Genomic DNA, 26,554 nt, shown 5'->3' on the forward strand with positions numbered 1-26,554 from the left:
AAATACTTTAGCTTACATCTCCAAGAAAAAGTATCTTGCTATACAACCACAATACCATTATCACACATAACAAAATTAACATTTTTTGTGTCATCCAGTGTCTAATGCACATTCAAATTTCCTTGCCCCCATAAACAAAATTTGAAAAAGTGATGTAATTTATCTGAAAATGATGTTTCAAGCCTTGAAAATAACAAACCCAGATAGTCTTTAATATGTGTAACTTGTTCGGGGGGGCACTGGGACACTCAGAGACCCCAGTGCAGAGACACACAGGACACACGCAGGTATAGACACATCTGGCTCCCTACCTGCCAACTCCCTTAACTCTCAGCCCCACCAAGGAAGCAGTGAGGGACCTGGCAGAAGAAAGAAGGGAGTCATTATACCTTTTGACCCATCCTGGCATTGCCTGCACAGGCCTGGGCACACAGTAGGTCCTCAGGAAATGTCAGGCTGATTGAATAGGTGAAAAAAACCCTGAACTGGCCCTGTGCTCTTTAGGACCAGGGACCAAGCAGTTGGTTCTTCCCTTGGCTCCTGACTGACCATCTAGGCCTCAGCACACAGTAGGTCTTCAAGAATTGTCAGTGACTGTATGAATAGTTATACATCCCCAACACCAGTCCCATAGTCATTCAGGGGCACATTTAGTTTTTCCTTATCCCCCAACCCCACCGACATCCCCCAGCCCAGGCCAAGCACACAGTAGGTCCTCAGGAGAGGCCAAGTAAATGGATGAACAGGTGAACATCCTCAGCACCAGCCTTGGAGCCCACAGGTTCAGGGACCATGCATTCTGGTTTCTTCCTGTGACCCAAACTTTGCACAGCCCCGGTCCCAGCACACAGTAGGTCCTCAAGAAAAGCTGAGTGAGCGAATGAGTAGCTGAACATCCCAGCACCAGCCCTAGAGTCATTCAGAATCAGGGACCACAGAGACCCGAACTTCGCCCAGTCCAGGCCTCGGCACACAGTAGGTGCTCAGGCAGTGCCGGGTGAAAGGATGAATGCGTGAAATGCTTACCCTAGTTTACAGACACAGGGGACAGTTTATCACCCAAGAGAGCAGCAGAAAAAGAGCAGAAAGAGCGGGGTCAGATCCGCTCTGCGGCGAACTCGCAGGGCTGGGGGCGTGGTCGTGGGCGTGGTCGGCGTCGGTCCTCTGAACCCTTCCGCCCGCTCTTTTCGAGGAGACCCCGCCTGGTCGGAGTGCGCAGGCGCAGGGAGCTGGCGCCTCTCCAGTGCGCAAGCGTGAGCCTGCATCCGCTAGGAGAGTTTCCCGCGGAGCTGGGACGCCCGGGGCACCGCCGCTGTAAGTTGTCTTTGGTGTGGGCAGATTGGTCGGCCGTGAGCTCCTGTTCAGTGGCGAAGCAGCAATGGGGGGGTGATGAGAATTTGCCATGAACCCCTCCTGCTGTAGAAAGAGAAAATCTCCCGGGAGGTTAGAGTCGGCTGAGTCCGTGGAGGAGGAATTAGTCAAAATATTTCTGAGCTTCTGAAATGTAAGGATTGACAGATAAGTTAAAGAGGAACTGGACCTAGGATTCTGTGAACCATCACAGCACTAGATGCCGAAGCCGCCCTCTGGTGGTAGCGTGCAGACTTCTCATTAATCCCTCCCAAACCATCTCTCCGGCAATCGGAAATGCCCAGTAGGCAGTTTCACCTTTACAATTACTAACCACAGGCCACGTGACTGGCGCAAGGGGTGGGCCACTTAATCCCTGTGGTTTTACTTTATTTTATTTATTTATTTATTTGAGATGGAGTTTCACTCTTTTTGCCCAGGCTGGAGTGCAGTGACACAGTCAGCTCACTGCAACCCCTGACTCCCGGGTTCAAGTGATTCTCCTGCCTCAGCCTCCCAAGTAGCTGGCATTACAGGCACACGCCACCACGCCCGGCTAATTTTGTATTTTTAGTAGAGACAGGGTTTCCCCATGTTGGCCAGGCTGGTCTCGAACACCTGACCTCAGGCGATCCACCTGCCTCAGCCTCCCAAAGTGCTGAGATTACAGATATGAGCCACTGTGCCTGGCCTAATCCCTGTGATTTTAGATTTGCCGTATTTACCAACTTCTAGTACCTATTTTCCCCTACACAGTGTTCCCTAGATACTATATTCAGATACCACCCTGGTCCAGCGTGCCCTGTTGAAGGAAGAGACAGAGCAGCCGGGCGCAGTGGCTCACGCCTGTAATCCCAGCACTTTGGGAGGCCGAGGAGGGCAGATCACGAGTTCAGGAGATCGAGACCATCCTGGCTAACATGATGAAACCCCGTCTCTACTAAAAAATACAAAAATTAGCCGGGCATGGTGGCGGGTGCCTATAGTCCCAGCTACTCGGGAGGCTGAGGCAGGAGAATGGCGTGAATCCGGGAGGCGGAGCTTGCAGTGAGCCGAGATTGCACCACTGCAGGCCAGCCTGGGCGACACAGTGAGACTCCGTCTCAAAAAAAAAAAAAAAGAGACAGAGCAGCTTCAAAAGCATGGGGGTGGGGTCGTGCGGAGGTGCCACAAGCTGGTATGGATGTGTGAGGAGTTCCTGGGAGGCATAGCATGAACTCCACAGCCCTCTGCTCCCCCAATTCCATCTTCGCGTACCACGCTTCCTCCAGGGAGAACCACCCAAGGAGCAGGAATGGCCATGGAGGACGCTAGACTGGAACTGCATTGACCCATTAGTTGTCAGGTCATGATACAATCTGTGGAGACAAGTAGAGCGGGACCTGCGGAGAGAGATGCTACTTGAGGGTGGTCGGGGAAGGCTTCTCTAAGGAGGTGACATTTGAGACCTGAAAGAGATGAGAGAGCCGTGTGAGCTTCTGGGGGAAGAGCATTCCGGGGAGCGGGAACAGTGCACAAGTCCTGAAGTAAGCATGATGGGCGAGTTTGAGAAACAGCAAGGAGGCCAGTGTGGCCGCGTGGGAGGGAGCAAGATAAGGAGGATGGAACAGACACCACCTGGAATAGAGCTGTATGGCATTGTGGAGACTTTGGCTTTACCTGAAATGGGAGGATTGTGAATGGTCCTGATGTTATTGTTATTATTATTGTTGTTTTTGTTTTAGAAACAAGGTCTCTCTCTGTTGCATAGACTGGAATGCAGTGACACAGTTGTAGCTCATGTAACCTCGAACTTCTGGGCCCAAGCGACTCTTTTGCCTCAGCCTCCACAGTAGCTGGGACTACAGGTGCACGCCACCATGCCTGGCTGGGAACTGACAGGCACGCCCACCGTGCCTGGCTGGGACTACAGGTGCACGCCACCGTGCCTGGCTGGGACTACAGGTGCACGCCACCGTGCCTGGCTGGGACTACAGGTGCACGCCACCGTGCCTGGCTGGGACTACAGTGCACGCCACCTGTGCTGGCTGGGACTACAGGTGCACGCCACCGTGCCTGGCTGGGACTACAGGTCACGCCACGTGCCTGGCTGGGACTATACAGTGCACGCCACCGTGCCTGGCTGGGACTACAGGTGCACGCCACTGTGCCTGGCTAATTTTTTTATTTTTATTTTTGTAGAGACGGGGTCTCACTATGTTGCCCAATCTGGTTAATTATGTTTTCATGGGATCTGTCCAGCTGTTGGGTAGAGAATGGAACGTCAGTGGCTTGAGTGGATACTTCCGTCATCAATGAAATTAGGTCCCTGGCATACTGTAGAGCTAATTAGCAGACCATTGCTAATATGATTTATATTACTGATAGTATCATGATTCTTCTCTTCTATTCTCTTTTCTTTCTTTCCTTTCCATTTTTTTTTTTTTTTTTTTTTTTTTTTTTTTTTTTTTTTTGGATACAGAGTTTTGCTCTGTTGCCCAGGCTGGAGTGCAGTGGCATGGCACAATCTCTGCTGCTCACTGCAGCCTCCACCTCCCGACCTCCCAGGTTCAAGCGATTCTCCTGCGTCAGCCTCCTGAGTAGCTGGGATTACAGGCACCCACCAGGCCTAGCTAATTTCTTTGTATTTTAGTAGAGACAGGGTTTCACTATGTTGGCCAGGCTGGTCTCGCGCTCCTGACCTCAAGTGAGCTGCCCACCTTGGCCTCCCAAGGTGTTGGAATTATGGGTGTGAGCCACCGTGCCTGGCCGTGATTATTTTCAGTATCCCACAAAATCAATCAAGACCTGTGGCACTGTCTGAGCTAATCAGAGCCCACTCAGCCCCCAAACATCATCCCTACTTTTTGTTTTTTGGGTGTGTGTTTGTTTGTTTTTTGATACAGGGTCTCACTCACCCAGGCTGGACTGCAGTGGCCTAATCATGGCTCTCTGCAGTCTCAGCCTCCTGGGCTTAAGCAGTCCTCTTGCCTCAGCTTGCTGAGTAGCTGGGACTACAGGTGCATGCCACCATGCCTGACAATTTTTTTTATTATTATTATTTGTAGAGACAGGGTCTGACTGTGTTGCCCAGGTTGGTCTCAAACTCCTAACCTCAAGTGATCCTCCTGCCTTGGCTTCCCAAAGTGCTGGGATTATAGGCGTGAACCACTGTGCCCAGCCGCTGTTGATTGGACACCTAAGACAGTCTCCACACTCATCTCCCTGCTTCTGCTTTGCCCTGCTACAGTGCATTCTCCACCCGTTACTTGGGCAGTTGGTTTATGCCTCAGGGCCTTTGCAGTTGCTGCTCTCTCTCCCCTTATTTCACTGTTGTCCCCAAGGCAGAACAAGGATGCGAGTTGTGAGTGTGTGTCATGAGAATCTGCCGGGTCTCCGACCTTGCTGTGTGGAAGAGATGATCACAGGGTCCATGATGGCCATCCCTAGCCACGTAGAAGAAAAAGAGGGAGGTGAGGAGAGGAAAAGCCCCAGTGAGATTTTTGGGTCCCCCAGAACCAGCTGTAATTAAAGCCAATTTTATCCCAAACTTTGGTGTAACATGAACCAATAATAATAATAATTATTATCATTATCCTTTGAATTGAGCTTCTCTTATTTCCAGTAGAATATCAAAAAAAATGTAATAGTTAAGGCCAGTTTTCCTTTCTTTTAAGGGCTGGTTGCTTATTGCAGGCAATCAGCCTGAGAGAGGAATGGAGAGATAATCCCATACTTTTCCCTGTTAATTTCTCTAGAGAACCTCATATACGTAGACAGAAGAATTTTTTTTTTAAAGTGCAGGATGGTAATATCAACCAGTATTAGACAAGGTAAAATCTAAAGCAAAGGATTAAACTGACTGAAAACAATCATTTTATATTTAAAAAAGGATTCAGAATCAGGTTTTAATTAACATTTATTGAGTACCTACTATCTGCCAGCCACTGTCATATGGCGTTTTACATATATTATTTAATTGGCAAGGACATAACAGTGCTGCACTTATATACATCGAATTACACAGCTGTTGAGTACATAAAGCAAAGATTATAAAATTCATTAGCAAAACAATTGTACTAACAGATTTTCACATAACCTTATTGGTTTTTAATGAATACAGTAGGCCAAAATTAGATAACACATGAATCTGAACAATATAATTGATGATACTGAGTTAATTAACAGGCATGTAAAGTTTTCAATTCTACAGACAGAGAAGCTATCTTCATCTTAAATGTTTGAGAAACAATTACAAAAAAATGGACATGTTCTAGGCCACACTAAAAGCTTTTTAAAAAGTTTTGAAAGCAGATGTGTTGTAGGCCACATTCTGTGTTCACAGTGCAGTAAAACAAGAAAACAAAACTATTTTTAAACAAAAAATAAACCAAATCACTGAGTTTCAAAGCACTCTTTAGAAACACTACAATATAATCTTTAGACAACATAAAAATGAATAATCAAATGTTAAGATGTGGCCAAGGCTATATCCCGAAGTACATTTGTATTAATAAGTAAGTATACTACTATAGAAAATATAAAGAGAATATAAATCAAGTATTCAATATAAAAACTGAGACGAAGAAAAACAATAAAAAATAAATGCAATACATATCAAAGGAAAACAAATTACAAATAAAAGAAATAACGGATATAAATTAATCCTAATGCTGGTTCTTTGGAAAAACAATAGTAACTAGATAGACCTTTGACAAATTTAATGATAAGTAAACCACAAACAGCAGTTGACAGGATACAGGGGATAGAACAAAATAAAGGGAAAATTTTAATTATAAAACAGTAGGCATAAGTAAACTAATACTATGAAAAAGCCCTATGGAATGAAGAATTTTCTAGAGGATAAAAGAACTCTGGGCTGGGCGTGGGGGCTCACGCCTATAATCCCAGCACTTAGGGAGACCAAGGCGGATGGTTCACGAGGTCAGGAGATTGAGACCATCCTGGCTAACACGGTGACACCCCGTCTCTACTAAAAATACAAAAAACTAGCCAGGCGAGGTGGTGAGCGCCTGTAGTCCCAGCTACTCGGGAGGCTGAGGCAGGAGAATGGTGTGAACCTGGGAGGCAGAGCCTGCAGTGAGCTGAGATCCGGCCACTGCGCTCCAGCCTGGGCGACAGAGTGAGACTCGGTCTCAAAAAAAACAAAACAAAACAAAAGAAACCTCTGTAATTTGCCAAAATAAATGCAAGAGGCAAAACGTATTAATAAACTGATAACATTGTAAAGAACTAAGAAAGCAGCCCAAGAATTAGCTGAAACATTCTCTCCATGACTCTATGACCTGGTTATAACAATGAATTCATTTAAAATTTCGGCTGGGCGCCGTGGCTCAAGCCTGTAATCCCAGCACTTTGGGAGGCCGAGACGGGCAGATCACGAGGTCAGGAGATCGAGACCATCCTGGCTAACACGGTGAAACCCCGTCTCTACTAAAATACAAAAAACTAGCCGGGCGAGGTGGCGGCGCCTGTAGTCCCAGCTACTCGGGAGGCTGAGGCAGGAGAATGGCGTGAACCTGGGAGGCGGAGCTTGCAGTGAGCCGAGATTGCGCCACTGCACTCCAGTCTGGGCGACAGAGCGAGACTCCGCCTCAAAAATAAATAAATAAATAAATAAAAAATAAAAAATATCAAGGGACTGATACTTCTCAAGCTACAGAAACTGCTTAAAAGCATAGAAAAGGTAAAAGTTACCCAAGTCTTTCTATGATGCAAGCTTAACCATGATACCAAAACTTCACAAAGATAGCACCAATCTCACATATGAAGATAGAGGCAAGAATCCTACATAAAATATCAATAAATAGAATTTAGTGTATGAAAAGACTGGTGCACCACAACCTTAAGAATGCAAAGTTGGTTTGATGTTAGGAAATCTACCAGATTTCATTGATCCTCAGTTGCACATTTTTTCATCTTCTTGAAGTCAGGAGATATCTTCCAGTTGGTGGCATCTTACGATTATTAGCATTTTTCTTTCTCCGTAGTATACAAAATAATGTTTTACAATCAATGATGTCTTCATTTCATGGAAATAAAGTATGTGAAAACTCACACCAAAAAAAATTTTTAAATCATCTCAAAGGATGTTTGAAAGGCATTTGAAAATATTCAACACCTATTCCTGATTTTTAACTAGCACACTTCCTTAACATAACGCAGGGCATCTATTTCATTAAATTAAACTTTTAAAACAACAGCCACCATTCTAGTTAGATGTGAAACATCATAGGCATCCCCGTTAAAACCAGGAACAAAAAAAGCACGCACACTACCAAGACTATGGTTGTTTGTTGTGGAGCTTTTGACCACTCCACAAAGCCCTGAAACAGAAAAAAGGAAAAGGGTAAATATTGGAAAGGAAGGGGCCACCATTGTTACTTGCAGGAAAATAGACTTATATGATTAGAAATGAAATGTCATATCAAGAGAAAAGCTGTTTGAATTTAAAACGGTACAGCTGAGTAACTAGATATAAGATAAACAAATGAATGTAACATAACTATGCTCTCTCAGAGGAAATGTTCAAATAATGGGATGACAATTTCAAAATCTCATTGGTATATTAAATCTCAGTTTTAACATACCGTCTATGCGCTAATGACCTCACCCCTCAAGAGATATGTGTGTGCATGCATATGTATGTGTATTTTTTGACCCAACTATATATCTCACTGCCTATTTGCCATCTCCGGTTGGATATCTGATGGACATCTTAAACTTCACATGTCCCCAAACAAATTTTCTAATGTCCCCCGCCACACACAAAAGCTCCTCATGCAGTTTTCCTCCCATTACTCCTTCAGGCCCCTCCAGACCTCCAACTGTGGTATCCTTGACTCCTCTCTTTCTGTCGCCACCCACATTCAAGACATCAGCAAATACTATTGGCTTTATCTTCAAAACATTCAAAATATGACCATTTCCCTCCCCTTCACTACCACCACCCTGGTCAAAGCCACTGTCATCTATCTTGTACTCTTGATACAGAATTTCGTTTCTTATCTTGATAATCCCACCCAATTTCTTGTCCATGGGTCAGAGTGCTCCTTCTAAAGTTGACATCATTCCTTGCCTTTCTCACTCTGTTCCAGCCACAGTCACTTCCAAGCCTTTGTAGTTACGAGCTCTTCTTCCTGGAATGCTCTTCCTCCAGATACCCTTAAAGCTTGCCTGTCAGTCCTTAGAAAACCTTTCCCTCACTACCTATGTAAACCAGGATGCCCTGCATAACCGCTTCCCAACAAAGACCTGCACTGTGCATGCCCCTTGTCTTTTTCTCCACGCTCTTATCACCACCTGACATGCTATGTATGTTTATCATCTCTTCCTCCAATGACACTGTAAGCACCAAGACGGCAAACCCTTGCTTTGTTTGCTACTGTAGTCCCAGTGCCTGGAACAGGGTATGAACTCTGTAAATATTTGTTGAATGATTTAATAAATGAAAAAACATACCATGATAAGAGATGAGAAGACAAAATGTTTAATGATGACAATTTTCCAAATTAATGATGAATTTCATGCAATTGCTATTAAAATATCAAGGAAGTGAATGGTGAATGCACAAGACATAATGGATTATCTGGAAAGTTAGGCAATGGTGAACACTGAAAAAAATCCTGTGAAAGAAGAAAAATGGAAGGACACATACTATGAATTATTAAAATATATTATAAATCATTGATGGAATTCACATTTCTTTTTTTTTTCTTTCTTTTTTTTTTTTTTGAGACGGGGTCTTGCTCTGTCACCCAGGCTGGAGGGCAGGGGCCGGATCTCAGCTCACTGCAAGTTCCGCCTCCCGGGTTCCCGCTATTCTCCTGCCTCAGCCTCCCGAGTAGCTGGGACTACAGGCGCCCGCCATGTCGCCCGGCTAGTTTTTTTTTTTTTTTTTTTTTTTTGTATTTTTTAGTAGAGTCGGGGTTTCACCGTGTTAGCCAGGATGGTCTCGATCTCCTGACCTCGTGATCCGCCCGTCTCGGCCTCCCAAAGTGCTGGGATTACAGGCTTGAACCACCGCGCCCGGCCGGAATTCACATTTCTAATCTTTGAAAACAAATTCCTCCCTCTAGCCTGCTGATTCCCTCTGGATGGTACCTCATTTCAAATCTTCCTTTACAACCAGATACCTAGGGACAATGACCCACTTAAGCAGTTCCCAAACCTGGTAGAGCCCCAAAAGTTGTTGGGAGAGTTTTTCAAATATCTTGGGATCCCCTTTGGATTTTCTGGTTCAATGTATCTGAGGAGAACCAGAGAATGTGAATTTGTATAAAGTTCCTCATAATCTATGCATAAAATTGGGCCAACTGAACAAATGCTCATTGTAGCATTGCCTTCTGTAACAGTCACAACAATGGCAGCCTAACAATTCATCAGCCAAGGAAATGGGTCTGACACAACAGGAGCTAGAGAACATTTGGCAGCAGTAAAAAGTAACTTTGAAATACAATGAAGATAATCAATATGTATTAAATGGAAAACTGTCCAGCATGTATTAAGTGACAATGCCAATTGGAGCAATAACAATTTTGCCATAATTTCCTTTTGTGGAATTAAAAAATATATGTGTAGTTTACTACATGACAGTATTTAGATAAAATTCAACAACAAGCAAAACTAATCCATGCAAGTGGAAATCAAGAACTGTAGTTGCCTCCAGGGCTGGGGAGTGTGAGGGACCAAAAGGGAAAATAAGAGAATGTTCTAGAATGATGACAGCACTCAATATCTTGATTGGGGTGTTGGTTACATGGATGTACGTGTGTAAACACTCTCTGGTTAGTGCATTTTATTGGAAATAATTATACTTCAATTTTGAAAAGTAGAATATAAAGTTAAGAAAATGTAATAAATACAGGTCATCTGAAATCCAGTAATTTTACCCACATCACACATAATAGACCCATAGATGCCTCACCTAGTTCCTCTTTATTTCTGATTTTCAGGCTGATGCAGCTCTCCCCTGGATGCTAGCGGTATTGGCTGCAAGTTGTATGGTTTACAGTTTGTAGTTGCTCCTTCTCTTCTGACAAATGCCCTTTGCTAATGAGATCCTCCTTCCTAGAGGATTACCCAGGAGGTTAACGCGCCCTCCAGGGCAGTCCACAGCCAACAATAACTCATATGGGATACAAAAGGCCATTCCATTGACTCAGAGGAGGACAATTCTCTCTCTCTTTTTTTTTTTTTTTTTTTTGAGAAGGAGACTCTCGCTGTGTTGCCCAGGCTGGAGTGCAGTGGCAATCTCAGCTAACGGCAATCTCTGCCTCCCGGGTTCAAGCAATTCTCTGCCTCAGCCTCCCGAGTAGCTGGGATTACAGGTGTCCGCCAGCACACCCAGCTAATTTTCGTATTTTTAGTAGAGATGAGGTTTTACCATCTTGGCCAGGCTGGTCTTAAACTCCTGACCTCGTGATCCACCCGCCTCGGCCTCCCAAAGTGCTGGGATTACAGGCTTGAGCTACTGCACCCGGCCCAGAGGAGGACAACTCTCTATTCACATTCCAGGGCTCCCCTGAGATAAGACGGAGGCTGGACTTCAGTTCTACCAACATACTTGCCTGGTTCCCTCTCCTCCCCTCCCCAGCTTCCCTCACTCCCTCCTGGGCTTCACCGGAGAGCACAACCCTCAATCAAGCACTGGCACACAAATCTCAATTCAGTCTCAGTATATAGGGAAACACGTTTGGCAGGATATATACAGCAACTTATTTTTCTTTTTTTTTTCTTTTCTTTTTTTTTTTTTTGAGGCAGAGTCTCACTCTGTCACCCAGGCTGGAGTGCAGTGGTACAATCTCAGCTCATTGCAACCTCTGCCTCTGATGTTCAAGCGATTCTCCTGCCACAGCCTCCTGAGTAGCTGGGATTACAGGCAAGTGCCACCATGCCCAGCTAATTTTTGTATTTTTAGTAGAAATGGGGTTTTGCCATGTTATGCAGGCTGGTCTCGAACTCATGACCTTAAGCGATCCGCCTGCCTCTGCCTCCCAAAGTGCTGCGATTACAGACAGGAGTCCCTGTGCCCGGCCAGCTTAAAACATTCTGTTGAAGTGGAATGTAGAAAGAGGAGGTTGCACACATCCTAGGTGTACAGCCTGAGGCAACTTCAGAAGGTGAACACACCACGTAACTAGCACCCCAAACAGGAAGCAGATCATTATCAACCCCGCAAATCCCCCCCACCTCAGAGGTAACTACCCCAACTTCTTACACTATGGATGAATTTGGCCTCTTACAGTACCTTTTACCAGGGGTTATTCTGGGCATTGATCTTTTTAAAATCTCATGCACTTAGATAAGATTTGAAGGTGTTACATATGCTTGCATTTTATGGAATGGGAATGGGTTTTCCCCTGCTTGCTTTCCTCTGGGCCCACAGACTGGGAACTTCTGCCTTCCTGGAAAGTAACCCTTTTTCTTTCTTCTACTTCTTCACTCACTCCTCTCCACAGGAGGTATAGTGACTAGGAGAACAGGGAGAGGCCTTCATCTCTGTCCCCAGTCCTCTCTCAGGGCAGGAGCAAGCCCCAAACAGGCAGGACACCTAGTGGTTAAGAGACATGCTGGGTTCAAATCCTAGCTCTGCCATTTACATGTTGCATGACAAGGGAAAGTTACATAACCTCTCAGTGCCTTAGTTTTCCCATCTATAAAATGGGAAAACAGGTCCTACCTTAAGGACTGATAAGAGGACCAAGTAAATTAAGGTAAGTAGAGCACGAAGGCCAGCTCCTGGCCCACGATGAGGCTGTAACTGCCATCAAAGGTCTCTGGTTCCAGACAGCCCGCTCCTCTTTCTTTTTTGGAAATGGGTTGTTGTCTGCAGGAAGGAGGGTCTGTCCATGCAGAAAACGGACCCAGGGCCTGCCAACGAGAGGCCCTCCCCTATCAGCCCCCTGGTGTGTGCTCCATCAATGCTGGTTCAATGGATTACAACTGGGCGAACGAGTGAGTGAATGAATGATATCACAGAGGCCTCTCCCAAGCAGCAGGTCTAAAATTGACATTGTCATTTCTTCCAGACTTCCTCCTTGATCCCTATGCTGGAGGCTAGAGCCTCCGTCTGCCCTGTCCCCACATCAGAATTCAGGTGTTGCCCCTGGGCTTGCCCCTGTTCCTGCAGCTTTTATGTCCCACAGATCTGGAAATGCCATCAGGTCCCCGACTCGACACGTCCTGGGTCCCAATGGCTCCTGTCCTCGCCTCCAAGCCCAAACTCTATGCTAGCTCTGCGACCCACTCATTGTGGGACGCAAAGCAAGCCATTTGGTTTCTCTCTGCCTCAGTTTCCTCATCTGTAGAGGAGGAAACCATGCTAACGATCTCACAGGGCTCATGAGTTAATCATGGGAGTTAATTAGTGTTCAGTTACTAGATGAGTTATAATAAGATGCGCTTAGAATAGCAGCAAGCTGGCTGGGTGTCGTGGCTCATGCCTGCAATCCCAGCACTTTCCGAGGCCGAGGTGGGTGGATCATGAAGTCAAGAGATCAAGACCTTCTTGGCCAACATTACCATGTAGAAACCCCATTTCTACTAAAAATACAAGAATTAGCTGGGTGTGGTGGTGTGCACCTGTAGTCCCAGCTACTCAGGAGGCTGAGGCAGGAGAATTGCTTGAACAGAGGAGGTGGAGGTTGCAGTGAGCAGTGAGCCAAGATCACGCCACTGCACTCCAGCCTGGCGACAGAGCAAGACTCTGACTCAAAAAAAAAAAAAAAAAAAGAGTAACATCAAGCTTGTAACATGCAGAAGGAAAGTGGCAACTCTTCTCTGCTTTTTTCCCTAACTACACATTTGTGACTTGCTCCTTTGCCCCCCACACTCTAACCCCAGCCACATCCAACCCACTTTCCTTCTACATGGGCTCCCACATTCTCTAAGTCCCCAAACCCGTTCTATGGCTCCCACTGCCTGCAAAACACATCCAACCTCATCGGTGTGGGACTTGGCAGAGAGAGGAGTCCTCTTAAAGGCCAAATCAGAACACGTTCCTCCTCTGTCTAGAACTCGCCAATGGCTCCCACCCCACTCAGAGTAAAACCCACATTTCACCATGGTCCATGAGACGCTACGTCATCCATCCCATCGCCTCTGTGACCTCACCCACTAGTCCTCCCTCCCACCCTTCAGCCACGCTGACCACCACCCCTCTTGGTGTTCCCCAAATATACCAAGCACATCTGTACCTCAGGGCCTTTGCACTTGCTGTGTCCTCTGCATAGAGCCTGCTCCCCCTAGACATCTGCCAGTATCACTCCCCACCTCCTTCAGGTCCTCACTCAATAGCTTCCTCTCAGTGGGGACTTTCCTAGACACCCTTCTTAAAATGGCAACCCCCAGCCCCAACTCCTACTCCCAAATCCCCTTCCTGCTTTATTTTTCTCCATAGCAGTTATCACCACTCAGTGCAATTCATATTTTAGCTGCTTATTTCAGTTGTTATCTGTCTACCTCGGTGACGGTGAGCTCCATGAAGGCAGGGACCATTTCTGTCTCACTATTGTATGCTCTGTGCATTGAACACTGCTTGGCACTGAGTAGGTGCTCAAGAAATAGACATGCAATGAATGAATGATGTCATCCCAGCCATATTTTCACCCAAATCTCCCACTGCTCTGCCCTTAACTTCAGTGTCCCCGAACCATACTGTGCTATGCCACCTTGCCTGTGAACATGCTCTTCCCTTCCCTGTTAGGCCCGTGGAATTCTTACTATCCCGAAAACCCCAGGTCTGGTGTGTCCTCCTCTCTAGGATATCCAAGAATAAACCGCCTGGCATGCAGTTAACTTCTTCCTTTGGGCCTCCCCACTGTGCCCAGCACTTATTTCTGCACTATCATGGTTTGTTGGCCAGTTTGTTTCCCTCACCCTCACCTCTGCACCACGAGTCAATAAATCCATTTTCTGGCTTGAGGCAGCCAGAGTTACATTCCTGACATGATTGGGAGATGGATGGGACTCTCATGTGCTCACTGAGAGTGATTATGTGATTTTTCTCATGTATGAGATGAATGTATAAATGAAAGAACCATTGGTTTTCTTATATTGATGTCTTATTCCTCAAAAAATGAAACATTAGGTTTTTTTTAGTGAAAGGAATATGTTTGATGATTCTCTTTGGTTTTACTTGTAGTATGTGGATTAAAACTCAGTAGATGGTTAGTGGATGGATAAATGGAATAGTGGGTGGATGGGTGAATAGATTGGTAGGTGGCCTTATGACTGGATGTGTGAATAGATACAGATGGATGAACGCATGAGTGGGCATATGCGTGGATGCATACTAGCCACATCCTACCACAGCCAACAGGTAGTAGAGGGATGAATAGGTGGGTGGACAGATGAGTGGATATGGGATGGGTATGTAGGTGGGTGGATTGAATAGATGGATTGATGGCATCTGAATAAAAGGGTGAATGAGTATGTGTATGGATAACTGGATATATGGATGGATGAATGGGTGGGTGGATGGAAGGATGCATGGAATGGGTATATGGATGCATAAGGGATGAAAGGTTGGGTAAATGAATGAGTAGACAGATGAATGGTTGGTGGATGTTCAATGGGTAGCGGAATGAATGGATGGGTGAATGGAAAGGTGAGAGGGTAGGTGGAAGGGAGGGTTTATGGGTGGATGGATAAGTGGATAGACAGCTGAGGTATAGGGATGGGTTGATGCATGGATGGATGGATGGATGGATGGATGGATAAGTGGATAAACAGATAAAGTATAGGGATGGATGGATGAATGGATGGATGGATGGATGGATGGATGGATGGATGGATGGATGGACAGACGGATGGATGGATGGATGGATGGTGGATAAGTGTATAAACAGATGAAATGTAAGGTGGATGGATGGATGGATGGATGGATGGATGGAATGGGTATACAAATGAATAGGTGAATAAAAGTTTGGGTGGATGAATGACTGGACAGATGAGTGAATGGCTGGTAGATGTTTGAGTGGTGGATGAATGAATGGATGAGTGATTGGAAAGGTAAGAGGTTGGGTGGAAGGGAGAGTTGATGAATAAGTGGATAAAAGATGAATTACAGAGGTGGATGCATGGGTAGATGGATTTATGAAGGAAGTGTTGGAGGGTATGTGTGAACTAAGTTACGCACACCACATGGAGACCCTCCAGTCTGTGTCTGATCACCATAGAGATCAGACACAAGAGATCTCTTGAGATTTTTATGGGGCAGGTAAATTCCAAGCTGAGAATGCAAATGTGACAAACTGCTGAGATCTACAGAGCGGGACATTTGTGGAAAAGGAACAAACCCCCCAGTGTACCTGGGAGCCCTCTGATTCGTCATCTTCCTCCACCGAACTCCACTCCTGGGAAAGCCCAGTCTCTTGAGAAGACAGGTCTGGATGAGGGTGGGAGTGAAGGAAAAAGGAGCCATGAGTGAGTGGCTAGACGGCGGGAGTGGGCTCTTCCCACTGGCAGCTTGTCCCTTTACTAACAGTCTTCTCTCTCTGTCTCACCCTCCCTCTCTCACACACACACACAAACACACAACCCCCCACATACACACATGCCTATGTGGTTCAGATGGGGCTGAGAGAATGAGAGGCCTGAATTCTGTTCTATAACTACCTAGACAACTTCAACTGGGTCACCTGATGTGCCCTGCCACTTAAGTCTTCACTCCCTTACCTGTCCAGTAAGTAAGAGTTCCTTCTCTATAGGCAGAAACTGAGTGAAGGAGCAGAAGAAAAAGCCACAGAAGTAAACCAGGATGATGAAGGCTTCCCCAGCTTCCAAAGAACAGACACTAGTGGAGACATGTCCCCACAGTCAGAACCTTAGCGTCCTTCTCATCCCTAAGCTGAATAGACTGGGCAAATCCTGGCATTTTCCAGTCTTCCTGTACCTGAGCCCTAGCCAGGAGCTCCAAGCCTCACTAGCAGAGCTGGCCTCTGTTATCCACACCTGTCCCAGGCCTGCTTATCCCCCTGAGGAAAAAGACAGTGCCTAGTAGGCGATATAAGGCTCAGCCCCTTTCTGCTATGGGGTGCCATTGAGATATCAGCAAATGGCACTACCCTTTATCCATCTGTTTGGGCCCAAACCCTAAAAGTCATCGTGATACCTCTCTTTTCCTTCCCTTCTCCACATCCATCAGCAAGAACTGATTCCTCCTCCCAAAGGTGTCCCAAATCTCTCCACTTACCCCACCTCTCTCTTGGACAGTTGCAGGAGTCTCCTAACTGGCCTCCCACCTTCCATTCTTGACTTCCTAGCCCTACAATCCATTGTCACATGCAGTGAGACTCAGGGTTTCTCACACTTGGCACTATCGGCATTTGGAGCTGCACCATGCTTTGTGTGGTGCACGATAGGACGTCCTGTGCATGATAGGACGTTTATCAGCATCACTACTGGCTTCTCCCCACCAGATAACAGCAGCATCTCCACAGTTAGGATAACCCTAAACGTTTCCAGACACTGCCAAAAATCACCTGGGGTGGAGAGGTGGGGTATAAGACCATGCCCAGTTGAAATCCACTGAGTTAGAGGATTATTTTTGAAATGCAAATAAGATCATGTGTTTTTCCCCTTCAAATCTTCCAGTGCTTGAAAATCGGGGTGTTCCCTTTCTTGCCCTCCCTGAGAACCCTGCAAGCACCACCATGAGGATAACCCTGAAAAATCCTGCTGGAGACACATGACCTGTCCTCAGCACCACCAAGCCAGCCAACAGCCAGCACCAGCAGACATGGGAGTAAAGCCATCTGAGATCGACCAGTGGCCTCACCAGCTCCCTGAGGCCACACAGACAAGTACAGGCAGGAAAAGCATCCCCTGAGGGCAGGTCACACTTCTGACCCACAGAATCATGAGCCAATATGTGATTGTTGCTTTAAGCCTCTAAGTTTGGGGATGACTTGTTACACGGCAAAAGCTGACTGACACAGTGCCCCATGAATAGCTGTTGAATGGATGAGTGAAGGAGTGAATGTTTGGTCTTTCCCTAGGCCCTGCCAATTCCTTCCCCTCCACCCACTCACCTCCCAAAGGACCCCTGCCTCTCACCTTTCTCATCACTGTCATGGCTGGAGGCCCCAACCTCCACAGCCTCCCAGTCCTTGGTGCAGGTGGGATGGGGAGGCTTCTCCCAGGCCCGGCTCTCCCGAGGCAGCAGCGTCTTGGTCCTCTCGGGCTCCAGCAGCCCCCGCGTCTGCTCAGGACTGAGACTCTGCATCGCCCCAGGAGGAGGTGAAGCTTCTGAGACAAGCTTCTCTTTCTCCTCCCGCTCCAGGGTCCTCTCTGGTTCCCCAGGCACAGGGTTCAGAACCTGAGGACTGACGAACATTTCATCATGCAGTGAATCGTTACAGAGGGCCAGCAGGGGCTAGATACGATTCTAAGCATTAGAAATACAGTAGTAATCAAGTGGAGATTCCTGCCCTCCTGGGGCTTACATTCTAGTAGAGAGAGAAAGAGACAGGCAGGGAACAAATAAAGCACGCAGCAGGTCAAACGGTAGAGAGCGCTCTGGAGACGAAGCTGGAAAGGGAATGTTTGTCATGGGCAGGTACACGCAGACACACACTCACATACTCATATATACATACATACAAACATAAACACATACACAGTCACATACACTCACACTAACACACACATACACATTCACACACACTAACACACACACATACTCATATACACACATAAGCGCACACATGCACCTAGACACACACAGTCACTAGCACACACACTCAACACACACTCATACCTCACATACTCATTCCACCACACTCACACTCACTACACACACACGATAACCACTAACATACATAACACACTCATACACACTCACAATTCACACATACAACAGTCCGGACACACATACACACACATACACATGCACACACACACCTCACATACATATACACATAACGTCACATATACACACGCAAACATCTCTCACACACATACACTTCATTCACACACACTCATAGCTTCAGATACACACACCACATATGCCCACATACATTACAGCGTATACACATACAACACACAGCACATATACACATGCTCAAACACACACACTAACACATACACACATACACATACACACACTCATACATCACAGACACACACTCACATGCATTCACTAATCACACACACATACGCCTCACATACACATACACGCATACACATACACAGACAGTCACGTATACAAACTCTCACACACATACACACTCATACACTCACACACACTAACATATACACGCACATACACATTCACACATACACTCACACACTTCTCACACACACTCACATACATTCACACACACAGTCCACATCCCAAAGCCCATAGAGGGGGTTTTAGAGAGGGTTGCCCCTGGAATCCCTCTGGCTATAGAGAGAAGAGCCCTAGTCTTCGCACCAGCCCCCCACGGCCCCCAATTTCTCCTTGGTTGTCATAAAAAATGATGCATTCACCATATGGGGGTTAAAAGTCTTTTTTGTTTTGTTTTATTTTATTTTATTTTTTGAGACAGGGTTTTTCTGTTTCCCAGACTGCAGTGCTGTGACAGGATCTCGGCTCACTGCAACCTCTGCCCCCCAGGTTCCATGGATTCTCCTGCCTCAGCCTCCTGAGTAGCTGGGATTACAGGCGTGCACCACCATGCGCAGCTAATTTTTGCATTTTCAGTAGAGGTGAGGCTTCACTACGTTGGCCAAGCTGGTCTCAAACTCCTGACCTCAAGTGATCGCCCCACCTGGGCCTCCCGGTGTGCTGGGATTTGCAGACATGAGCCACTGTGCCCAGCCTCAAAAGTCTAATTTTAAATGAACTATTATTTAATACCCGTATTCTATATAGTTGATCAACCTGAAATTCAGGTGGTTGTTTGCAAGAAGCTATCTAAACTCTAAGGACTTATAATTATGTAACCCTTTGCCTTAAAACTCTAAAGCTGGTTTATGCTTCTGTTTTAGGAAATTGTATCATCAATTTTGTATGTGTAACCCAAAGACTATCCTTGTGAATAATAACTTTTAAAAAAAGTAAATTATCTTGGAGTGAATGGAAAGCTTTGTGAGCCTTTTTCTCTTTGCTTAGGCTTATGTAAATAGAAATTGTTCTGTCAAATTTTAAAATCATGGGGCAGACACTGTAGATCAAGAAGAAGTTTGTGACTCAACAACTAAAACCATGTAGAGACTATGATGTTTGGTCTCAGATTAAAAAACTAAATCTTCTGTGAAAAGAAAACTTTTTTAAAAGAAAACCAAATTAATGTGATTATGGACTGGGTATTTGACTACCCCAAGGTAGTATCAGTGACTTTTGTTGCGTACGGGAATGGCTTTACGGATAGATAGGGAGAGGTCCACCTTAGCTTTTAGAGGTGCTTTTGTAGTACGTAGGGGTGAATTGACCTGATGGCTGAGATTTGCTTTAAAATACTCCCATATGCAGCCATAAAAAGAATGAATTCATGTCCTTTGCAGGGACATGGATGATCCTGAAAGCCATCATTCTCAGCAAACTAACACAGGAACAGAAAACCAAACACCGCATGTTCTCACTCATAAGCGGGAGTTGAACAATGAGAACACATGGACACAGGGAGGGGAACAGCACGTACCGGGGCCTGTCGGGGGGTGGGGGAAGGGGAGGGAGCGCATTAGGACAAATAGCTAATGCATGCAGGGCTTAAACCTAGATGACAGGTTGATAGGTGCAGCAAACCACCATGGCACATGTATACCTATGGAACAAACCTGCACGTTCTGCACATGTATCCCAGAACTTACGGAAAAAAACAAAAACAAACAAAAAACAAACTCCCACAAAGAAAGAGCACACAAGAAAATGAGAAATGCTGAATCTGGGAAGTTGGTAGATGGTGGTTCACAGTACTATCCTCACACTGAACAGTGTGTTTGAAATGTTTTCATAATAGAAAATATATATGTTTATATGTGTGTGTATATGCAGAATATGTCTTTCTTTTTCTGCATTACCAATCAGCATTTCTGTCTCCTTCCTGCAGCGGGGTGTCTCACATTTCCCTAGAACCCAAATTCAAGCTCATCATTTCCCCAGACCCCTCTGCCCACTGCCCCACTCACAGCACTCCCTCCTCCTAGGTCCCCCGCTCTCTGCCAGGACTCCACCGTCCTCCCCAACAATCTCTACAGGACTCATCTTCGACTTGCCTCTGCCTCCCCTGCCACATCCAATCCTTGTTCAAGTCCACTTCCTCTTGCCTCAGAAAATACTCTGCCCTCCTGCCTGCTGCCCAGGGTCCGTCCCAGTCTGCGTTTTTGTTCCCCTGGATAGAGTGACCTCCACCGTGTTCATCACCCTGCCTCCTGGGGGTCCACTCAGCCCTTCGCCCATGGATCCTGCTCCCCACTCCCCTGCCCCCAGCTTCAACCTCCTCAAGACCCCTCTAGTTATGAGATTCTCAATGCCCAGGAGTGGGCACTACTGTCCCTGCATGCTCTCACCTCCTAGACAGTCCAGGTGGAGATTTCAGGCACAGCCAGGGATCTCTGACACTGAATTCCAGGGAGAAAAAGCATCTCCTGCGTCAGCCCCTGTGATCCTCCGCATTACCTCAAAGAGAAAGTCTCTGTTGGGTGCCCCTATGCTTTTAGCATCTCTCTCGCTGAGCTTCCTTTCTAACAAAGGGAGAGCAGCTTCAGGCAGGCAAAGCAGGCAGCACAGAGCTTCCCCTCAGTAAGAAATAAACATTAAAAGTGATACTGGCTTTCCCTTTGCAACAGTGATCCAAAGTTTGCCTTTGAAACCCACTGAGGTAGAGTTTTAAAGCAGGTTGACTCATGCCTGCTGGTGGATGTGTCTGTCGGCTCAATCACTTTGGAAAACTATTTGGCAACATCTAGGAAAGCTGAGCACCCTGGGACCTGGTGATTAAACCCCCAACACTTAGCCAGGAGCAATGAGAACCTGTGTCCACACACACGCGTGTGTGTGAATGTTGATGTCTGCTGTATTCATAACCATTCATAAGAACGCAGTGGTTTATATGCATAGCCAGAAGCACTCATAGGTATAATGAAAATGCTAAAAAAAACAGGTGTTTATCAACAAGATAATGCAGACATAAATTGCAGTTTATGCATTCAGGGGAGTAGTACAGCTCAGTAATGAGAGGGGCCCACAAAAGGATATAGGCGGCAACATGGGTGAATAGAATATATATGTATTTAAATAATCAAATATATTTTAGTATATAATTATTGTATATAAATATATACTTATAATATAAAAAAATAAATTATATTTGTATTATAAATATAAAAAAATAAATATATTTGTATCATAAATATTAAAATAATATATTTATATCATAAATATAAAATAACTATATTGTTATCATAAATATAAAAAATAAATATATTTATATAAATATAAAAAATAAAAAGGTTATATATTATAAATATAAAAAATAAAGCCGGGGCGCAGTGGCTCAAGCCTGTAATCCCAGCCATTTTTGGACGCCGAGATGGGTGGATCACAAGGTCAGGGAGATCGAGGACCATCCCTGGCTAACCACGGTTGAAACCCCGTCTCTACTAAAAAATATCAAAAACTAGCTGGGCGAGGTGGTGGGCGCCTGAGTTCCCAGCTACTCGGGAGGCGAGCAGGAGAATGGCGGTAAACCTGGGCAGCGGAGCTGCAGTGAGCTGAGATCCGGCACTGCACTCCAGCCTGGGCAGGCGAGCTAGATCCATCTCAAAAAAAAAAAAAAAAAAAAAATTAGCCAGGGTTGTGGTGTGTAGTCTCAGTTACTGGGAGGATCCTTTGAGCCTGGGAGTTCAAGGCTTCAATGAGTTAGGATCGTACTACTGCACTCCAGCCTGGGTGACAGAGCAAGACTCTGTCTCAAAAAACCAATCAATGAATCAATGAATCAAGAGTACTCTTTCAATCAATGAATCAAGAGTACTCTTTTACTGTGAGTTTTCTACACATGAAAATTAAATATAGGTCCAGAGAAATATTTCTCTGTTGTAAGGTGCACATGAACAAATGGCAGCGGATGTATGGCATGGGAAGAGACGACCGGGACCGTGGGGAGTGCAGCAAAAGAGAGATCAGGTCTCCTGTCTGAAGAAGCTGCACCGTGCAACTCAGCTAATGTTTGCAGAGCAAATGCTTGGGACTGATGTCAACCATCCTGTGATTTCTCAAAAGAAGACTGGAAATCTGTATTTTCAGATGGCATTTTCTACATTTCATGATGTCAATAATTATTTCCAGTGTGTAACAGGAAGACACCTGTAGTCAAACAGCACAAGTTGTGGGGTTGAATTAGACCCTGGGGTTGCCCATTTGCAACCTCATTGTGGGTTGAGGAGTCTGTTGGGAGTGAGGAGAGGAGGCTGCCTAGATATTTTTCAGGGGAAGAAAATTCCTACGGGACGTTCATGAGAAAGAGTGTTACAGAGTACCATCAGGGAGTTCTGCTTTGTTTATTGCTTTGGGGTTCTGTTTGGCTTTGTTTTTAATGTGAGACATAATTAATCATGGATCTAGGTTGAGGGGAGGGGACGGCATGGAAAAGGAGAAAATGCAGGCAAGCAGGGTGACAGATGGGTAAGACAGGAGCCATCAGGTCAAGGTCAGGAGAAGCTGGATCTGCAGTGAATGGAGGAGGAAGAAGGAAAGGGGATGAGACAGAGGTATGGTGGGGGGGGGAGGGGATTCACACTCCACAGCCTGAGTGTTCTTGGTGAAATAGCAAACAAGTCATCCCCTGAGAGGATGGAGACGCAGTCACAACAACGACTACCAGCAACCACAACAAAAGCAATAACTATATCGGCAGTGTTTCCTGGAGCCCAGGACTCTCCTTGTGCCCAGTCCTGCTGAGCACTGCGAATCCCTTTTCTCACATAAAGCTCGCCATACCTCTCGCTACAGACACTACCATGTTGCCTTTTGACAGACAGGGAAGTCCCTTGATCAAAGTCACACAGCTCAGAAGAGTGGGGGCGGGGCTGCAGCACCTGTTTGCTGAGAGCCTGCGCTCCCACCGTTGCAGGGTGGTCCACAGGGGCCCAGGCGGACACACGACGCGAACACGCACAGGTGCACACGCGGGCAGGTGCGCTGACACCCAGGGAGGAGCGAACATCGACACGGGGTCCCCGCGAGACGGGCGCCCGTGCCCGCGCCGCCCCACGAGGGTCCACAGACCATCAGTGCACTCTCAGTGCAGGTCCGGGCTCCCCTCCTGACGCGGAGGCTGGAATTCACCTGCAACCCCAAGCCAGGACACAGACCGCCGCTGTGGAGAAACAGACGCGACCCCGACAGACCCCGGCCCTCTCCCACCGGACCGGCTTGGAGACGCCCCCCTCCCCGGACCCCATCCCTGGAGCGGCTCTGCCCTTCACCCCCACCTATGCACACACACACTCTGCGCATCCACACTCGCGCGCGCCTCCCCGGATCGCCGCCCGAGCCCCCAGCCCCTTTTCTCTGCCTCCTTCCCGCCCGCGGGGGTCCCTCGAAGGACTCACCCTCCCCAACCAGACCCTGTCTGGGCTCTGCAGAGCTGGCGCCGCACTGACTGCGGCTGCGCAGACGCGGAGGCTGCGGGGTGGGGGGAGTGGGAGGTGGGAGGTGGGGAATTGGGGAGCGTGGGCGGCCTCCTCCCCTCCTCCACCCCCGGGAAGCCTGCACCTGGAGGGGCGTGGGGAAGGCAGTGGAGGGGCCGCAGAGGCCGTGTACCCGCGGCGTGGTGCAGGGGGGTGTGGTACCGAGCTGGTCCAGCCCCAGCTGATGGGCACGTACGTTATGTTCGAGGTCCCCTGCGACAGATGCCCCAAGGCCAGCGGCTTTGCGCACGCCCCCCGTGGTTCTCCAGTCTGCAAACCGGGAGTCCGGGGTGGGCGGAAGGGAGAAGGAGCTGGGGCAGGGCGTGGCAGCCCGGGGACCCTGAGGCCCCACCGCCTGGGGCAGCGGCTGGTTTTGCTATTAGTTACTAGTGAGTCCTCGGGTGTGTTACTTACCATTTCCGTGCCTCGGTTGCCCATGCTGTTAAGTGGGAATAATTATGGTTACCAAGTCCCAGGATTTTCTGTGAAAGTAAAACAATAATAACAATAATAAGTAATACACGTGCAGTTCTTACAACAGTTCCTAATAGCTGCTATTATTATCAATGACCATTGTTGTTCAAATTTGCCATTGCAGTGACTACAGCCAAGTTGCTCTCATGGAGGCTACGTTAAATTTTTAAAATTTTCGACGAAGTCGTAAGTAGGAGGAAAACGGTGTGCCTGCGTAATCTTAGCTACATTCCCCTGATTACTAGTGAGGAGAAGTAAACTCACATGTCTTTGAACAGGCTTATTCTCTCTTCTGCGAATTACCTGTTTGTCTCCTCTCCGCATTGCTCTATTTGTTTATATAGCTTTTACTTACTGATTAATAGGTATTCTTTCTATAGTCTGCATATTAATCGTTCGCCTGTTACTCTCTCTGTGGCAAATATTTTCTCCTGGCCTCTCCCTTATGTTTTTATTGTGTTTACAGAGTGCCTGAAGTTTTGCCTGAATTTTAATAAAAATCCAAGATATCCTTTTAATTTTATATTTTTTGCTTTTAACGTCTTAAGATGCCCTTCCTCAGCCTTCTATCCCTTCTCTCTCTCCCTCTCTGTCTCTCCCTCCCCCCACCCCATCTCTTTGGGACAGGGTCTCACTCTGTCACCCAGGCTGGAGTGCAGTAGTGTGATCATAGCTCACAGCAGCCTTGAACTCCTGGGCTCAAGTGATGCTCTTGCCTCAGCCTCCTGAGTAGCTGGGACTGCAAGCATGTGCTACCACACCTGGCTAATTTTTAATTTTTTTGTAGAAAGGGGGTCTCACTATGTTGCCCAGGCTGGTCTCAAACTCCTGGCCTCAACTGTTCTTCCCAGCTCAGCCTTTCAAAGTGCTAGGATTACAGGCATGAGTCACTTCACCTGGCCTCACCCTACTCTCATAAACACATTTTCCTGGATAATCTTATATTTTACAGTCTTATTTTATATATTTATTTTGTTTGAACCTTCTGGAATTTTTTTGAATGGTATGAGGTAAGGATTTAACCTCCTTTTCCAAATGGATAGAAAATTGAATTACCCTGATTATTCAGAAAAGCAAAAATAACTCTCGTTTATCCAAAAAATACTATAAGGAAAGGCCTCTCATTAATATTATCTCATTTAATTCCAACAGCCCAAAGTGGAAATATTATTATCGCCATTTTACAGAGAAGGGAACTGAGGCATGAAGGAGTTAAATGAGTTGTGTGAAGGACACACAGCAAGATTATGGAAGAGCTGAGATTGGGTTTGTCTAGGAGTTTTCAGATAGGTTATGTAATTGGGAGGGGAAACTTCCTTCATTTCTATGTTTAGGAGATGAGTTTCCTGCCATTCCAAAGATAGTTCAGAGTGTGCAGAGAAGAGAGATGAACTGTCAAGAATTAGACATTTCATCCAATCCTCATCACTTCCTTTGATAACGAGACATTTAGTACAGGAAACCAGGGGAGCTGCCCCAGGTCACAGAGTCTTGAGAGGGTTAGGAACCAGGCACCCAGATGCAGATCTAACCATGTACTAGCTGTATAACTTTGGGAAGTGAATTAACTTGGTGTCCGTTTCCTTACCTGCAAAATGGGCACAATAATATTTTCTACCTCATAGGGTTATTGTGAACATCCTAGAAGTTAATACATATGCCTCCTAGTTTTGAGTGCTCAGTAAATGTCACTGGTTTGTCATTATAATTATTGAATAGCAGGTCCTCAATATGGGGAGAAAATCTCCAGTTATAACCCTCATAGTCCAGATGAATTATGGTTATTTCAAAATGGACTGAAGTTTTCCAACATCCATTTGGAAAAGAGGTTAAATCCTTACCCCAGAATTCTGAGGGAAGGATTTTTTTTTTCTTTTCTTTTGAGATGGAGTTTCACTCTTGTTGCCCAGGCTGGAGTGCAGTGGCATAATCTCAGCTCACCGCAACCTCTGTCTCCCGGGTTCAAGCGATTCTCCTGTCTCAGCCTCCTGAGTAGCTGGGATTACAGGCTTGTGCCACTATGCCCAGCTAATTTTTGCAGTTTTAGTAGAGATAGGTTTTCTCCATGTTGGTCAGGCTGGTCTCGAACTCCTGACCTCAGGTGATCCAC

At 46.3% G+C, this 26,554-nt stretch overlaps 1 protein-coding gene across 3 annotated transcripts; it reads right to left on the reverse strand.

Annotated features, from left to right (window-relative positions):
- Positions 1 to 6,928: 6,928 nt before the first annotated feature.
- On the reverse strand, positions 6,929 to 23,952 carry SMIM17 (small integral membrane protein 17). 3 transcript variants are annotated; one of them, XM_017865389.1, is made up of 4 exons: positions 23,893 to 23,952; positions 17,410 to 17,678; positions 15,663 to 15,739; positions 6,929 to 7,676 (listed from the first exon to the last, which is right to left on the reverse strand). In XM_017865389.1, exons 2-4 carry the CDS (start codon positions 17,576 to 17,578, stop codon positions 7,566 to 7,568), a joined length of 357 nt encoding a protein of 118 aa, XP_017720878.1. In that variant the 5' UTR covers positions 17,579 to 17,678; positions 23,893 to 23,952; the 3' UTR covers positions 6,929 to 7,565. The 3 variants fall into 3 exon arrangements, with proteins under 3 accessions (XP_017720878.1, XP_017720879.1, XP_017720877.1); XM_017865390.1 differs by having other exon boundaries at positions 17,410 to 17,671; positions 23,893 to 23,925; XM_017865388.1 differs by lacking the exon at positions 23,893 to 23,952 and having other exon boundaries at positions 17,410 to 17,845.
- Positions 23,953 to 26,554: the final 2,602 nt, after the last annotated feature.

This window comes from Rhinopithecus bieti, unplaced genomic scaffold (assembly GCF_001698545.2).
Source record: "Rhinopithecus bieti isolate Rb0 unplaced genomic scaffold, ASM169854v2 scaffold_81780, whole genome shotgun sequence".
NCBI classification, from domain to species: domain Eukaryota; kingdom Metazoa; phylum Chordata; class Mammalia; order Primates; family Cercopithecidae; genus Rhinopithecus; species Rhinopithecus bieti.

What these genes read in the sequence shown, in the direction of transcription:
- SMIM17 (XM_017865388.1), bottom strand. Translation starts at nt 17,689, where the DNA reads ATGTTCGTCAGTCCTCAGGTTCTGAACCCTGTGCCTGGGGAACCAGAG. An exon ending in CCATGACAGTGATGAGAAAG is followed by an intron (nt 15,740 to 17,409) that starts GTGAGAGGCAGG and finishes ACCCTCATCCAG; the next exon opens with ACCTGTCTTCTCAAGAGACT. An exon ending in ACGAATCAGAGGGCTCCCAG is followed by an intron (nt 7,677 to 15,662) that starts GTACACTGGGGG and finishes TTTCTGTTTCAG; the next exon opens with GGCTTTGTGGAGTGGTCAAA.